The 18,342-nt window shown below is 37.4% G+C and overlaps 1 protein-coding gene across 1 annotated transcript in view; it reads left to right on the top strand.

The window, feature by feature from the left end:
- Nucleotides 1-18,342, top strand: part of Aoah (acyloxyacyl hydrolase) — a 204,456-nt gene that overhangs the window by 12,393 nt on the left and 173,721 nt on the right. Inside the window, exon 2 of the mRNA XM_046460635.2 lies at nt 18,079-18,174. Within this exon, the coding sequence (XP_046316591.1) occupies nt 18,079-18,174 (96 nt within the window). The remainder of the gene's footprint in view (nt 1-18,078; nt 18,175-18,342) is intronic.

Genomic DNA, 18,342 nt, shown 5'->3' with positions numbered 1-18,342 from the left:
ACATGAAAATTCAAATTGTAGCATATACAAAAATATTTTAACACATGAAATACATTCAAATAACATAAAAATTAATCATATTTGTTTATACAAGCAACAAGCTTTCAAGAATTAAAATTAAGAAAACAATACCATTCACAGTATAATGAAGATACTAAGGAATAAATTTGATGACAGAAATGTAATTACTATGAGAACAATAAAACATTGCTGAGAGAAATTAAAGAAAGCTTTATAGAAGTGGAGAGATGTATTATGTTGATGGCTCAGAAGACTCGATAGTGTTAAGATGAAATTCTCCCAGGATGGATTTTACCAAAATCCTAATGTCCTTTTTTTTCTTTTTTTTGGTAGAAATTGGAAAGCTGATCCTAAAATTTATATAAAAATTAAAAGAAGCCACAACAGTCAGAACAATTTGGAAGAACACTGTTGGAGGACTTCTGCTACCTGATTTTGAAACCAACTCTTGATACAACACTAACCCAAACACTGTAATTACTGGTGTGAGTCTAGTTTTAGATACATGGAACAACATAGCATGCCCACAAATAAAAATACATTTATGGTTAATTTTCATTCAAGTTTCCAAAATAATTAGTGAGGACAGGGTAGTCTTTTGAAAATAGACATTGAAATAATGGGACATCTATATGCAAAAAAAGAGAAGGAGGAGGAGGAGAAAAGAAAAACAGAAAAAAAAAAAAGCTTAGACCCTTATTTCAAATCACACACAATTATGAATTCAATATAGATCACAGACGTAAATGTAAGAGCTACAACTATAAAACTTCTAGAAGTAAATCTTTTTGACATTGGATTCGGCAGTTTCTTAGCCATGACATCAGAAACAGTATCCAAAAAGAAAAAAAGTTGAAAAACTGTACTTCATGAAATTTAAACATTATTTGCTCTCCAGAAAACAGCATTAGAAAATGAAAAGAGCAGTCACAAACTGAGAAGCAATAACTGTAAATTATATGAACTTTAGTATAGCAATGATAATTTAATTAACACGATTGATAATTTTCAGTTTCAAACAACAATGTTTTAATATATGCAGTGTGACACTAAGAATATAAATTTCAAGGTAAAATAAATTGGATTTGAATCACTAGTCAGCCCTTGCTTATCTGAAAGGCTTTAAGTATATTTATTAGCCTCTCTGGGGCCTTAGATTTCTCATCTGTAAAATGGGAAGTACTGACCTCATGAGGGTGTTTTGAAGGTTAAATGAGAAATAGTTTGCAAAATACCTAACAGAGACCCTGAAAAACAGAAGGTATTTATAGAAAATATAATTTTATGGCTTCCTAAAACTTATTAAGGTAGATGACAGTTATTAAAACACTCAGTCAATAAGAAACTGCTTGGTTAAAATAGAATTATCTTTTCCTGATCATAAAAGATACATGGTTTTCATAGAAATTCTATGCGTAAAATAGTATCATTAAAGAGTAAAATCAATTATAGTCCTAAATCCAGATGATCATAATCATATGTTGACATATTTCCTTTTAGAATTGTGTAGATATATGTTTATGGGTTTTGGATCTTGTTTTATTATTTTATTTCTAACTTTGGGTCATTAAATAGACAATCCTAAAACAAATGCTATATTTTTCTTTCAACAAAACATTTATAAGAATTTTGGCAGTAGTAAGCATTTGCTGGCAGGGACAAACATTTTAAGCTAGCAAGAAGGCTTGTAAATAAAGACTGAATAATGTTGGGCATAGCATAAAATCATCTGACTACTTACTAATCTACCTACTTACCTACCTACCTAACCTTTATCTGTCTATCCTTCCTATCTATCCATTCATTCATTTATCCATCATCCAATCATCTATCCACTCACCCTCCCACCTAACCATACATTTTCCTATTCAGCTGTCTGTCCATCTTCTTTGTCTATCTCTATCTTAGAAGGCAAATATTGAAGTAAATGAAAACCAAAGTCACAGTTTTGAGCAAAGAAAAATATGATTTGGTTAATTTCTTTAATGGGAAGCTCTGGTTTGCAATTAGAATCATACTGAGGACATTTATCAAAACTTGAATGAACTAAATTTTCATCTCCAACATTTCACATACACACACACACACACACACACACACACACACACACAGTATATATTAAGACAAAAGCATTTTATGGGCTAGAGGTATAGCTCAGTGGTAGAGAATCTGCCTAGCATGCAGGGCACACTGGGTTTCATCCCAAGCAATAAAAAAAAGATAAAAAATTTTTATTTAAAACAGTGTTAGGCAAAAATGAATGTAAAAGAACAACATTTCAACTCTCGAAGTTTTTTTCTTAGTATATTAGTTTTAACAGGGTATAAGTGAAATAGTAATACATATGACTAAAAGGTAAGAATTAGTAAACATGAGGGTATGTTTATCAAAATTGAGAAAGTAAAAGACTTCATTGATAACATTTTTGTGAGGGAGTTGACTTTTAGTCAACTTTGCCCTCAACAAAATTGAAGGGAGTTTAATAAAAAAAATGCTTTAAAATAATTTTCAATAATAAATCACTCTAAAATTTTTGGTATTTAACTAGAGTTCAAAGATATTGCTTTACTAAAAGTACTATCATTCCCATCCATTTACATAAGCATGTTTCTCAGCATGTATTTATTTATTTATTTTTGCAGTATTGTGGCATGAACCCAGGGGTGCTTAATCACTGAACTACATGCCAACCCCTTTTTATTTTTTATTTTGAGACAGGCTATCGCTAAGTTGCCCACGCTATCCTTAAACTTGCAATCCTCCTGCCTCAGCCTCCTGAATCACTGGGAGCACAGACCTGCACTACCACACCCGTCTCAGAACTTACATTTTTAAAAATGAAGAATAGGAACAAAAGTGCTGTTGAGTATAGTATCTATGCATGAAAAAACAATCTTCAAAAGATATGGTATACTATAATAGAACCGAACAATTCATTAAGAAGTATAATTACAATAAAATGTTACCTGCATCTTTCAATAAGACTATCAAATTGGCAGTATATTTTGTTTATATAACTTAATGTTACTGATAAAGAAAACTCTACCCAGAAAAAAAAAATTTAAGAGCATTGTATTTGTAGGAAATTTACATTTTTAATTTAAACTTTTAATACATTTTTAGTGTTGAGAGATATAAGATTGTAATCAATAAAATACTTTTAACCATAAAAATATATTACACTGGGATAAAAATATTTGGTGGAAGATTTCAAGGAAGTAGACTTTTCATTAAAATAGAATTCAAGATGAAGAATTATCAAGATAAAATTAAGACTTTGATCATTGTTTTAGTCAGCTTTCTCTGCGTAAATTGTTCTTTAGAGATGGAAAAATTTATTTGGGGCCCATGGTTTCTCAGTTGATAGATGGCCAGTTCCATTGATCTGGGCCCAAGTGAGGCAAAACCCATAGTGGAAGAGGAAATCAGCTCAGGACACTGACCGTCAGAAAGCAGAGAGAGCATTCCACTCTCCAGTGACAAAATATATACCACAAAAGCACCCTTCCTCAATGACCTTCCTCCTTCAGCCACACCCTTCAGTTACCACGCAGTTAATCCACTCAAGTAGATTAATGTACTGATTAGGTTAAGATCCCCATAATCCGATCATTTTGCTTCAAAACTTTCTTACATTGTCTCGTAGGTAAGTTTTGAGGAGCCACCTCATATCTAAACATAGCAATCATACATTTTTTTAAAATGAATGACAGTAAGTACAAATCACTATAGCATTTAGATTTCTTTGGATACACAGAAGATTAATTTTACAGATCTATTGCAATATCTATAATTTGCCCAAACTTAAATCTTTTGCAACTGCTTAAATTGATATTAATGATTCTTAATATCCATTAAAATGTGAAAGAAACATAGAAGAAAACAGTTTTTCAAATTTCTTTTAGGGAAGACAGAGCAAATTATTTGAAAACCAACTCCAGACTCTACAACAAGGAGCGTAAACACTATGCTAAGAACTTCAAGGATCTTGAGGATCCAGCCCCTCCTACCTCTCTCACTCTCCCTTTCCCACAAACCCTGAATTCTACAGGGTTTCTTGGCCAACTCTTCTCTTGCCCGTTTGCAAGTATTAAAACATGTTATGACTTTGTCCCTGGAAGACCTGTCCTGCCTCCTTCTAATGAATGAGGTCCTCTCACCCCTTAAGATTCAGCTCCTCCAAGAATTCTTCTCCCCCCACCCCAGGTAAAGTTAAATTCATCCATCATCTCTGCATTAACAGTTGCCTAAATGTTGATTTAGGCATCAGACTTCTCTACTAATCTCTGACTTCTCTTATTCACCTCTGTATCCTTCAGCTTCTGAGCACACAGTAGATGCTAAGAAGTATTTGTTGAATAAATAACAGGATTGATAGCTCACAGCATCTTAACTCCCATTTGTTTATGATTAATTTTTAATATATTTCTAACTTAGCTACACTGTCTTCCTCAGTCTCTCAACACAGCCTACTAATTTCTTCTCACTGCCTTGCTTGGGCTATGCTGGACTTTCAATGCCTTCAGCCCTCATCTTCACCAGTAATTACCTATTAATACAGTGCTTTCTGCATTGCCAATGTCCTTGGCCAATTTGGCAGTTCATTAAAAATCCTATTCCGAGTGATGTTTAGGTTAAGCCACAGAGCCTAATCCACCCAAATAAAGCAAAAAATACCAGATACCTGCAATAAAAGAAAATTCAACCCTAGAAAAAGTTAAACTATGTTGATAACACCACACATTTTTCAAAATTGAGTTTCTGAGCTTCTGTTTTCAAAAGTGTTTATGGAGAATATGTCTCTCCCCTGTGGTGACCTCAGTGGGTGGGAGAGGAACTAGCATTTATTGCATATCTACTCTGTACCAGGCACCAATGTCATTTGATGGGCTGATCACTTCAGCCTCACGGCACTATTACAAGCCACCCCTACCTAGACACAATCATTTATGAGCTCATGATTCTATGGGCTGGGTATAGCTGAAAAATTCTTCAGCTGATTTCCCCTGGGCTCACTTTTGCAGTTGCACCAGCTGGTAGATGATAGAATGGCAGGGATGGACGATCTGCCACAAATCTGGTAGTTGGCAGGCTGTTAGCTGGGACACCTTGATTTTCCTTCGTGGGATCTCTCCAACCATGCTAGCTCAGGCTCATGGTTGCAGTGTTACAGAGGGCAAAAGAAGAGCAACCAAGCCTCTTGAGGACTGGGTTCTGATCTCACACACTATCACTTCCTGCATGTTCTCCTGGTCAAAGCAAATCAAAAGGCCAGATTCAAAGAGCTGGGAAATAGCACTCTTCATGAGAGAAAGTGCAAAAACTTTGCAGACCATGTTAATGTCTCATGTAAATGGGCCTTCTTATTCCATTCTGAGGGTACCAAAAATGTATATTTAGAGAGATGCAGTTTATAAACAATAGAAACTGGATTTGAGCCTGGGTCTCTCTGACCCCCTAATTCTACTGTCTTTTGCATCTCAGGTAGATTTCTCTTTCCTCCCTTCCATTTTCTTTCCTTCTCTTGCCCTGTCCATGTCTAGAATCGGATAGAAGGATGTAGAAGAAAAAGGCAGAGGTACATTGTGATCTAAACTGGCTACGTATGCCACCATCACTGCCTAGTAACTAGTCTCTTTGGGAAACAAGACCGGCAGTAGGATAAACAACTTTAGGTGGTAATTTTCATACTTTTCTTTCTTGTTTCCTTTTGTTTCCACCAAATATTGTGTTCAAGTCCCAGCTCCCCTGCTTATGGGCCACATAAACTTGACAAGGCACTTACTTACCCATGCTGAGCCTCCACACACTGATCTGTAAAATGAGACTAATCATTCCTACATCCACGAGCTGTTGTGAAGTTTGAATGAGAGAATACCGTATTCAAAAGCACTTTGAAAAACTGTCGCACGTACCCTAGCAATGTGATGAATTATTTATGCCCCTCCTCGGGGTCAAAACGGAAGTGTAGTCATGCTGACTCTGGCTCTGACAACTGCAGCTGTTTTCCAGGCTTTTCAATGAAGCGTGGGCCTGGGACCAATGGGGAATCTGATAGACGGCTCTCTGCAGTTGGCTGCATTTCCAACCAGCACAGATAGGATTATAATTAGTTTCAAGGGTTCTGTTTCATTTCAAAAGGATTCCATGGCACAGTCTGCAGTCTACCTGAGGTAGGTGGCCAGAAGCGGATCCCTGTGGCAGGTGGTTCTATTCAGGCCCGTTTGCTTCTTTCCCTACACTCTCAGGAGTGTCTGTTTCTATTATGCTTATTATTTTCAGATACCAGGTGAGAAGAGATTTTCCATATGTGAGATTTCAGATGGTAACTACTGAGCGAAATGCATAGCTCTCACTCTCTCCACACTTCTTAAATGAACAGCAGCTTGGACAAACTCACTTCAGCAGATCCCTGCCTTTTATTAACACCTAGAGAATAATCTGTAATGGGAGGAATTAGCCCATGCATCTCTCCCAGGGAAAACATTAGTTATCTTGTCAGGGCAGTGATACTTCTTATTAGGAACGGTAGAAAAGTCAATTCTTCCATTCCTGCTGCAGAGGGGTTCAAGAGACACCTCACTGCAGACCCTGAAATAAGAATCCAACAGGAAGGGGGAGTTGAGCCCACTGGAAAGGGATAGAGGTGGTCTCCAAATCAGAGCTGAGCATTCACCAGGGCACTCACAATTTCAAACCCCATTGCCTGCTTCCCGGCAGGGTTCTTATGATCATAATAACTCTTCACTAGGCAAAGTGGTGACAGTGGTAAGATTCACCTGGTCTTCAGAGAAAGCTGGCTTATTTCTTGGCTCCTTTTTATCTGCCTAATGATTTTCCAATTTTAGCCAGTGGTACTCGGGAGCTGTGATAATCATAGAATCTTTGATGGTATCTCTCTGAGTAAAACTCAGAAGAAAAACCTGGGTCTTTAAGTACAAAGAAGCCGATTAGTCTGCAGCAGTCCAACTCATTCTTCTAAGGAATGGATTAAACCATGCACAAATGTGGGCTGGAGGTGACTTTTCAGAAAAGGGCAAGGATGATCACTGGAAGGGTCACTGGAAGGGACACACTTCACAAGGTCAAATTCCAAGAAGGGCTACTTTATGCCTCCTGCTCACACAATATTCCTGCTACACCCAACAGAATGCAGGCATCCAACTTTTGTATCTCATCTTGTCTATTATGCCATTCATTGTAAGAAGTGTGATTTTACTTACCAAGGAGAAAGGAAATTTGTCACTAATTAAAGGCATTCTCCTGGGAATACCTTGTCTCCCGCCTGCTCTGCCATAGTCTCTGCAAAGTCACATTTCACAAGGCATTTGACTGGTTCCTACCATCTGGTTTGTGTGAATTTGGGAAGCAGATTGTGAGGTCCCTAAGGATAGGGATTATATCAAAGCCTAGCACAGTGTTGGTTGGATTCATGCTTCCTTTTTTTCAAGTCAGCGTTGTAAACTTCTCTGACATACAGGCAATCTATGTGAGGCTTTTGCCAACAAGATGGAGAAAAGAGAGAAACTGTCAGAGTTTCTGGAGCTGCACACAGAACCTTACATGGTTTCCTTCATGTATGTCTCCATGAAGAGACAGTGCCATTCTCCACAAGCACAGAGCATGCTTTCTTTGCATGAGTATTTTCTTCCACTAATCCACATACTAAGTGTGGGCACAGTTCTTAAACCAAGCATAGAGGTAGACCTGGAGTGGGAGGGAATGCTACTGATTTTGAGCTCCAGGAAGGTGGTGTCATGAAGGATAAAATCAGAGCAAGATTTAATACTAGTCCAACGTGATAAGTATAGTTAGCCTCCATATCTGTGGTTCCACATGTGTGGATTCAACTTAGGATCAAAAGTATTTGAAAAAAAGTGTTGTCAGTATTAAAAACAGAGACTTTCTTCTTGTTGAATTCCCTAAACAATATAGTAAAACACTATTTACATGCCATTCGCATTGTGTTAAGTCTTAGAAGTAAGGTAGGGGGGCTGGGGGCATAGTTCAGTTGGTAGAGTGCTTGCCTCTCAAGTACAAGGCCCTGGGTTCAATCACCACACACACCTCCCCCCCACCACACACACATACACAAAAAGAGGAAGAAGTAATGTAGAGGTGATGTAAAGGGTACAAGAGCATATACCTGGGGTATATGCTGATAATACAATGCTATATTATGTAAGGGACTTGAGCATCTGTGGACTTTGGTATCTGCAGGGGGTCCTGGAACCAATTCCCCTTAGATACCAAGGGATGCCTCTGTACAGTACTGGGCGAGAGAGAAGAAGGTGCCCTCAGTTCTGAATGGAGACAGAAAGTGAGGTTTCAACAGGACTATAGGGTTTGAGAAGGATTTTTTTTTCAGTTGTAGATACCTTAATTAATTAATTAATTTCTTCTTTATGTGGTGCTCAGGATCAAACTCAATGCCTCACATATGCTAGGCAAGCACTCTACCACTGAGATACACCCCCAGCCCTTTTTTAAAAAAAACTTTTTTAGTATATTGAACTTGTTTTTATTGAATTAAGACAACAGAATAATGATAGTGTCTACCACCAAGTCATTTTTATACATACACTATTTCTGTCCAGGACGAAACATATTCACTTGTTAAGTGTACAAAAAAATCAATAAAGAATCACATAGTATTCAAAAATCTTAGAAGTTTTTACCTTCTAGGAGGAAAATTCAGGGTAATTTTCATTTTTTTCATTTATATTACACATTATATTTCAGTAGTCTCTAAGAAATTTTTTAAAATTTATTGGTTCTTTTTAGTTATATGTGACAATAGAATCCATTTTGATATAATTATACAAGCAGGAAATGTATCTTACTCTAGTTAGAATCCCATTTTTTATTATTTTTAAAAATTTGTTCTAATTAGTTACACATGACAGTGAATGCGTTTTAACACATTGTACATGAATAGAGAACAACTTCTCCTTCCTCTGGCTGCACATAGTGCAGAGTCACACTGGTAGTGCAATCATACATGTATATAGGGTAATAATGTCCATCTCATTCCATCATCCTTCCCACCTCCACACCTCCTCCCCTACTCTCACTCCCCTCTGCCCAATCCAAATTTTCTTCATTCTTCCCCATGCCCCACCCCCATTATAGATCAGAATCCACTTATTAGAGAAAATAATCAGCCTTTGGTTTGGGGGGTTTTGCCTTATTTTGCTTAGCATGATATTCTCTAACTCCATCCATTTACCTGCAAATGCCAAAATTTCATTCTTATTTAAGGCTGAGTAATATTCCTTTGTATATGTAGACTACATTTTCTTTATCTATTTATCTGTTGAAGGTCATCTAGGTTGGTTCCATAGCTTAGCTATTGTGAATTGAACTGCTATAAACATTGATGTGGCTACGTCACTGTAGTGTGTTGATTTTAAGTCCTTTGGGTATAAACTGAGGAGTGGGATAACTGGGTCAAATGGTGGTTCCATTCCAAGTTTTCTGAGGAATCTCCACACTGCTTTTAATAGTGGTTGCACCAATTTGCATTCCTACCACCAATGTATGAGTGTACCTTTTTCCCCACATCCTCAACATTTATAACTTGTATTCTTGATAATTGCCATTCTGACTGGAGTGAGATGAAATCTTAGTTTTGATTTGCATTTCTTGAATTGATAGAGATGTTGAATATTTTTTCATATATTTATTGACCAATTGTATACCTTCTTCTGAGAGGTGTCTGTTTAGTTCCTTAGCCCATTTATTGGTTGGGTTATTTGTTGTTTGGGTGTTAAGTTTTTGAGTTCTTTATACATCCTGGAGATTAGTGCTCTGTATGAGGTCCATCTGGTAAAAAAATTTTCTCCCATTCTGTAGGCTCTCTCTTCATGTTATTGATTATTTCCTTTGCTGAGAAGAAACTTTTAAATTTGAATCCATCCCATTTATTGATTCTTGATTTTACTTCTTACACTTTAGGAATCTTGTTAAGGAAGTCTTGTTCTAAGCCAACATTATTAAGATTAGAGCCTACTTTTTTTTTTCTATTAGGCATAGGGTCTTTCTTCTAGTGCCCAACTTTTTGATCCATTTTTATTTGATTTTTGTGCAGGGTGAGAGATAGAAGTTTGATTTCATTTTGCTACATATGGATTTTCAATTTTCCTAGCACTATTTGTTGAAGAGGTTATCTTTTCTCCAATGTATGTTTTTGACACCTTTGTCTAGTATGAGATAAATGTATTTATGTGGGTTTTCTCTCTGTCTTCTATTCTGTACCATTGGTCTATGTGTCTATTTTGTTGCCGATACCATGCCATTTTTGTTACTATGGCTCTGTAGTATAGTTTAAGGTCTGGTATTGTGATGCCTCCTGCTTCACTCTTCTTGCTAAGGACTGCTTTGGCTATTCTGGGTCTCTTATTTTTCCAAATGAATTTCATGACTGCCTTTTCTAGTTCTATAAAGAATGGGCATTGGGATTTTTACAGGAATTGCATTAAATCCGTATAACACTTTTGGTAGTATGGACATTTTGACTATGCTAATTCTGCCTATAGGATCCCATTCTTATGGATATACATGATGGTGGAATTCATTGGGTTGTTTTCATATCTGTACAAGGGAAAATTATGTCAGATTCATTCCACTGTCTTTCTTTCAAGGCCCCTGCCATTGTCTAACCCACTGAACTTCTATTCTTCCCCTCACCACCACCTTACTGTGGGTTAGCTTCCAAATATCAGTGAAAACATTCAACCTTTGGCTTTGGGGGACTGGCTTATTTTACTTGGAATGATGGTCTCCAGATCCACCCATTTGCTGGCAAATGTCATAAAGTCATTCTTCCTTATGGCTGCATAATATGCTATTGTGTATATATACTGCATTTTATTTATCCATTCACCTGTGGAAGGGCATCTTGACTGATTCACAGATGATCATCAGCAAAGGAGGAGAAGGTAGAAAAGTGCCTTTTGAGGGGGTGGTGGAAATCATATGAGCTCACTACACAGTGTGGGGTACTTCTGATCCCTCCAAATATTCAGTGTCTCCAAGGTTGATCACTTAGAGGAATGAGGGCAGCGTGACACCTGTAATTGCTGTTGCTTGCTCCTTCATCATCTTGTTATCATAAGAAAATAGTATATGGGCTGGAACTGTGGCTCAGTGGTAGCGCACTTGCCTTGCATGTGTGAGGCACTGGGTTTGATTCTCAGCATCACGTATAAATAAATAAAATAAAGATCTATCAACAACTAAGAGAAAAATATTTTTTAAAAATTATTTAAAAAAAAGAAAATAGTATATGATCTAATTCACTCTCTGACTTTGTTCCTTTGACATAGATTTATCCTACCTTCACAATGTGTCTAGGATTATTCTAGGTGTCTCCTAAATGCTCCTATTCCTTCTCAGTCACTTACATCACTTAGGCTATTTTGTCACTTGGTTCTTCCTATGAAGGTGCAGGTTGAAAGTCTTTTGGATGATTGAAAATTGTACCAAACCAGGTCTGGAGTAATAATGGTTTCCCACTTCTTTTTAAGGTGTCTATAATAATAGTAGCAACAGGCTAAATGTCACGTTTATTTCCTAGGAGAATCTCCTCTGCTTGGTGACTATACCAGCTCTCCTGGTATTATTTCCAAATGCCTAAATTTACCATCCTGCAAATCTACTCTGGTTCCCAAATGCTGAAGCTCCCTGATGAAATGCTATATAATGCCATTTCAATGCAGGTTCAGCCAGTCTCCTTCATGCTCTTGTTTCATTATGAGCTGTGCATCATGACCATTTGCTAGAGAATCTGTTGTTTGGCTCAAGTGAAGGACCTCAATGTTTCACACAGAATGGGAAACAGAGCTGTGTCCACAGGTGGAGAAAGAAAGGAACTCTAGTGAGATCACAGAGCTGGGAAGCAACTGTAGGCACACCCATTGGCCCATTCCCAGGGAGACCCCCACAATGGAAAAGTCACTCAGGTGGCTTTTGAGTGAGAACACACCTCAGGCCACTTTTGCTTCTATTCTCTGAACCAGGCACTGTGTAAGACACTCAAAGTTAGAGATGGTGAAACTCATTCCTGTCCTCAGGGAAGTTAGGTCTCCCTCTGAACTCCTAAAAAGGAAGTTCCAGAGGAATAGGTAAACTGTTAAAATTTGCATTTTAATTACTGTAGGTAATTAAATTACACAAGCTTTTTAAAAATATTTTATTCTAATTTGTTATATATGACAGAAGAATGCATTACAATTCATATTACACACACAGAGCACAATTTTTCATATCTCTGGTTGTATACAAAGTATATTCACACCATTCGTGTCTTCATACATGTACTTAGGATAATTATGTCTATCTCATTCTACCATCTTTTCTGCCCCCATGCCCTCTCCCTTCCCCTCCCACGCCTTTGCCCTTTCTAGAGTTTGTCTGATCCTCCCATTATCCCCCTCCCAACCCCACTATGAATCATCCTCCTTATATCAGAGAAAACATTTGGCATTTGTTTTTTGGGGATTGGCTAACTTCACTTAGCATTATCTTCTCCAACTCCATCCTTTTATTTGCAAATGCCATGATTTTATTCTCTTTTATTGCTGAGTAATATTCCATTGTGTATATATAGCACATTCTTCATCCATTCATCTTCTGAAGGACATCTAGGTTGATTCCACAATTTAGCTATTGTGAATTTTTGCTGCAATAAACATTGATGTGGCTGTGTCCCTGTAGTATGCTGTTTTTAAGTCCTTTGAGTATGGACCAAGGAGTGGGATAGCGAGGTCAGGTGGTGATTCCATTCCCAGTTTTCCAAGGAATCACCATACTGTTTTCCATATTGGCTTCACAATTTTGCAGTTCAACCAGCAATGTATGAGTGTGCCTTTCCCCCCATATCCTCTCCAACACTTAATGTTATTTGTATTCTTAATAGCAGCCATTGTAATTGGAGTGAGATGAAATCTTAGAAGTTTTGATTTGCATTTCTCTAAATGCTAGAGACGTTGAACATTTTTTCACGTATTTGTTGATTGATTGTATATCCTTTTCTGAGACGTGTCTGTTCAGTTCCTTGGCCCATTTATTGATTGGGTTAATTGTTTTTCTGGTGTTTAGCTTTTTTTAATATTTATTTTTTTAGTTGTAGCTGGACCCAATATCTTCATTTTATTTATTTATTTATTTTTATGTTGTGCTGAGGATTGAACCCAAGGCCTTACATGTGTGAGGTGAGTGCTCTACCGCTGAGCCATAACCCCAGCTAAACACCAGAGGGTGTTTAGCTTTTTAAGTTCTTTATATACCCTAGAGATTAGTGCTCTATCTGATGTGCAAGTATTATAAATTGGCTCCCAAGGTGTAGGATCTCTATTCACCAAACTGATTGTTCTTTTGCTGAGAAGCTTTTGTTTAAATTCATCCCATTTATTGATTCTTGATATTAATTCTTGTGCTATAGGAGTCTTATTAAGGAAGTTGGGTTCTAATCTGACATGATGGAGATTTGGGCCTACTTTTCTTTTAAAAGTTGCAGTGTCTCTGGTTTAATTCCAAGGTCTTTGATCCACTTTGAGTTGAGTTTTGTGCGTAGTGAGAAATAGGGGTTTAATTTCATTTTGTTGCTTATGGATTTCCAGTTTTCCCAGCACCATTTGTTGAAGAGGCTATCTTTTCTCCAATGTACATTTTTGGCACCTTTGTCTTATATAAGATAACTGTAGTTATGTGGGTTAGTCTCTATGTCCTCTATTTTGTACCATTGGTCTACAAGTGTACTTTAGTGCCAATACCATGCTGTTTTTGTTACTATTGCTCTGTAGTGTAGTTTAAGATCTAGTATAGTGATGCTTCACTCTTCCTGCTAAGAATTGCTTTGGCTATTCTGGGTCCCTTATTTTTCCAGATGAATTTCATGACTGCTTTTTCTATTTCTATGTGGAATTTCATTGGGATTTTGATTGAAATTGCATTAAATCTGTATAGTGTTTTTGGTAGTATGGGCATTTTGACAATATTAATTCTGCCTATCCAAGAATAAGAGAGACTTTTCCATCTTCTAAGGTCTTCTTTAATTTCTTTTTTTAGCATTCTGTAGTTTTTATAGTAGAGGGCTTTTACCTCTTTTGTTAGGTTTATTCCCGAGGTTGTTTTTTTGTTTTGTTTTGTTTTTTTGTTTTTGAGGCTATTGTAAATGGGTTAGTTTTCCTTGTTTCCCTTTCAGAGGATTTGTCACTGATATACAGAAATGCCTTTGATTTGTGGGTGTTGATTTTGTATTCTGCTACTTTGCTGAATTCATTTACTAGTTCTAGAAGTTTTCTGGTGGAAATTTTTGGGTCTTCTAGGTATAGAATCATATCGCTGGCAAATAATGCTAATTTGAGTTCTTCTTTACCTATATGTCTCTCTTTAATTTCTTTTGACTGTCTAATTACTCTGGCCAGCATTTCAAGAACTATATTAAATAGAAGTGGTGAGAGAGGGCATCCCTGTCTTGTTCCAGTTTTTAAAGGGAATGTTTTCAATTTTTCTCCACTGACTTGGTTTCTCCTCTGATTAGTTTTTCCTTTAGTGTAATTCCTCCCTCTGCTGATTTTCATCATCTCCTCTTCATGGAATATTTTGCCAAGGATGTTCTGTAGTGTAGGATTTCTAGTTGTAAATTCTTTTAACTTTTGTTTATCACGGAAGGTTTTTATTTCATCATCAAGCCTAAAGCTTAATTTTTCTGGATAGAAGATTCTTGGGGGCTGTGGTTGTGCTTCAGCGGTAGAGTGCTCGCCTAGCACATGTGAGGCTCTGGGTTTGATCCTCCGTACCACATAAAAATAAATAAAGATATTGTGTCCAACTAAAACTAAAAAAAATATATATTTTTTTTAAGAAAAGATTCTTGGTTGTCATTCATTTTCTTTCAGAGCGTGGTATATGTTGTTCCATGATCTCCTGACTTTGAGGGTCTGGGTTGAAAAATCTGCTGAGTTAGGGTCTCCCCCTATATGAGATCTGATTCCTTTCTCTTGCAGCTTTTAAGATTCTAACCTTATTCTGGATGCTAGGCATTTTCATTATAATGTGCCTTTGTGTATATCTTTTGTAATTTTGTACATTTGGTGTCCTGTAAACCTCTTATATTTGGTTTTCCAATTCATTCTCCATGCTTGAGAAATTTTCTGATATTATTTCATTGAAGAGATTGTGCATTCCTTTGGTTTGAAATTCTGTGCCTTTCTTTATTCTAATAACTCTTAGATCTGGTCTTTTGATGCTGTCCCACAATTCTTGGATGTTCTGTTCATAGTTTCTTACTATCTTCACTGTGTGGTCAACATTCTTTTCCAGAGTGTATACTTTGTCTTCATTATCTGACATTCTTTCTTCCAAGTGATCTAGTCTGTTGGTTATGCTTTCTATTGAGTTTTTTATTTGATTTATTGAATCCTTCATATCAAGGATTTCTGCCTGTTTTTTTCCAGAGTCTCTATCTCTTTCTTGAAGCAATTTTTTGCTACCTGTATTTGTACTCTCTCCCCCCCCTCTGAGTGATCACTCTTTGCCTGTATTTGCTCATTTAGGTTATTCTTTAATTCATAGATCATTTTAATTATGAACTTTCTGAACTCCTTCTCTGACATTTCATCAACTTTGCTGTCCATGGGTTCTGTTATTGTAGTATCCTAGTTTGTTTGGGACATTTTCCTCCATTATTTTTTCATGTTGTCTAAGTGTCTTCCTTGCAGTGTGGATCTGAGATATTACAGTTTCTACCCTATATCCTTGTAGTATCCATGTAGATTGTCTGTACCTCACCTTGATGTTGGACTGCTGGTGTCTCCCAATGTATACTACTGCAATTCAAGATGGTGGTGGCAATAGCCGAAGTAACTCGAGATAATAGTGGAGGTGCCCCAAGATGGATGCAACATCTTATAGAGATGGGGCTGAAAGGGTGGGCATGCTCTGATATGCAGCTGTTTGTAGGCCTTGTCTGTTGTCAAAAGATGGGGGCTGCTCTGTGGAGAAGGCTTTGGTGATGTCTTCAGTGTCCCAAAATGGAAGTGGGTTAGGCTTGGGCTCCCAGGTGGTGGTGGGGGTGGTGGACTCAGACCTCCCCAGGGCCTGGCTCCCACGTATGTCGGTGTAGGCAGACCTGGGCTGGGTCTGGGCTCCTGCAGTATTCCACTGGTTGGAAGAGGTGGTCCTGATCTCCCTCAGTGTCTGCCAGTGTCAGGATGGACCTGGGGCTACTGTCAGTGTGGCTAGATCTGGGCAGGGCCTGAGCTCCTGAAATCAAGTTTTTTGTCTTTTCTTTTTCAAAGCCTCTTCCTTTTCTGCTAAGCCATCTTTCATCCTCTGATCGCATTGCAAGAGCACTACTTATTGTTTTCCAGTTTCAGTTAGTTGTTAAAATTTATTTGGCTCCACCTAATTTAATAAGTGATTATTATACATTATTTATGATAATAAATCTTGAAGATATTCATATTTGTTAAATATATTTAATATATTTTTTAAAAATTGATTATCTCTAAGTGAGCTGAGTAATGTTTTATGATCTGTTTTATACTGTTCTATATTTAAAACATTTTCTAAAATGGATTTGCATTGTGCTTATATTGTTGAAAGTTATTTTTAAAATAAAGCATATATATGTGTGTGTATGTATATATGTATATATATATATATATATATATATATATATATATATATATGATTTTTAGACCATAAGATGCTAGTAAGTATCAGCTATTTAATTTATTGAAATGCAAGAACACCCTGAAGAGCCAAGTATTAAGTTAAAAACAGCCAATCGACTCAATGGTTGACAGTGATAAATGCAAATATATAGATACCCTCAGAGCCCAACAAGACCACGAATAACAGGATCTCACTATCTCTGATTTCATGAGCCCCTCTTTGCCCAGCAGAAGGGACAGAACAATCTAGAACAAAGTATCATTAGGCATTGCAATACCTAGAAATGCGGACACCTCTCATTTCTTCATTGGTAATCTCTCGCTTTATAGAAAGTTTTATTTCTTTCTGCCTGGAAAAATGCCCACTTCTCTTATCTCGATGGGATCTAATGATTTATTTTCACACACCCATGGATCTTTGACCAACTACAGTATGCGTGTTCAGAAGAGAGTCCCTTCCCCTTGGAAAACTAGGTTTGGACTTCCAGCAATTCAGACAATAGAACTGTTAGCCTAGCGGCTTTGGAAATTCACACTTACCACCTAACAAAGGAGGTAAAAGAATTAAATTCCTAATTCCTAATTTAAATTTCTGATTTGATCCAAGTTTGCTTCTAGATACTCATCACATTGGTACTCTTTTTCAAGTAGTGTGCTCTGTAGCTTGAGATACAATATTTGACGTGTGTGTTGTGATTTCCCAGGCACACTCTGTTGCATTATTGTTTCGTTGAATCATCACGTCAGCCCTATGGAAACATTCTATTACCTATTTTGTAAAGAGGAGGCTAAAGGTTCAGAAAGATGGGTCGGTGAGTCCAGGATTACAAGATCAAACTAATGCCAGGTCTTCTAGGCAATTTCTGCCTCTGTTCCAAAATTAGGAACCTAACCCTGGGTCAAAGGCTGAAAATGCATAGGATAGGGATGATCCTGCATAACAAAACCATCTACTGCAGAAAGGAGGGAAAGAGAGGAGGGTAGGACAAATATCTATTAAGCTTCTGCTCTGTATGGGCTGTTTTCCTTGCACTATCTCATTTAAACATCGTCTCTTTCTCCGACGTGACCAGACAGGAGCACAAATTAGGCAAGATCAAATTGCTTCCCTAAAGTCACAGACATCACAAGTGGCAAAACTGACCACAAATAACCCGAAACTTTCTGACCCCCGAACCCATAACCACACCTCACATTTTACTAGGACTCATAGTGCATAGTGCATTTATGCACACAGTAGATTTTTAAAGGCAAAAAGCAAAGAAAAGTTTTCTTTTTTTGGAAAGACATATTCTTAAGGTGCACCTCCCTTTGCCTTCACCCTCTGGCCCAGCTTTCTGTGTGCACTGCTGACGGGCTCTTCTGCTCCCTGCAGGGTGTGTGCTGGTGGTATCTGTGGTTGAACAGCTGGCTCAAGTCCACAACTCTACGATCCAGGCCTCAATGGAGCGACTGTGCAGTTACCTGCCTAGTAAGTATGGACCGTCTGGCACTACTGTGTATCTGCTTGCCTTCTTTACACCCACATGTGCTTATGGAATGGAATCTGATTGTGTTATTTCTACAGATTGATATTCTTATGGGGCTAATAAAAATTAAAATTAAAATGCCACTCCAGGCAGTTTCTTCCTGTCATTCA

Source organism: Marmota monax, unplaced genomic scaffold (assembly GCF_021218885.2).
Source record: "Marmota monax isolate L192 unplaced genomic scaffold, Marmota_monax_Labrador192_F-V1.1 WCK01_AAM20220418_F8-fsc00107, whole genome shotgun sequence".
Lineage (NCBI taxonomy): Eukaryota > Metazoa > Chordata > Mammalia > Rodentia > Sciuridae > Marmota > Marmota monax.
Note: the sequence above shows the minus strand (reverse complement) of the source record. Positions and strands in the feature narration are given on the sequence as shown.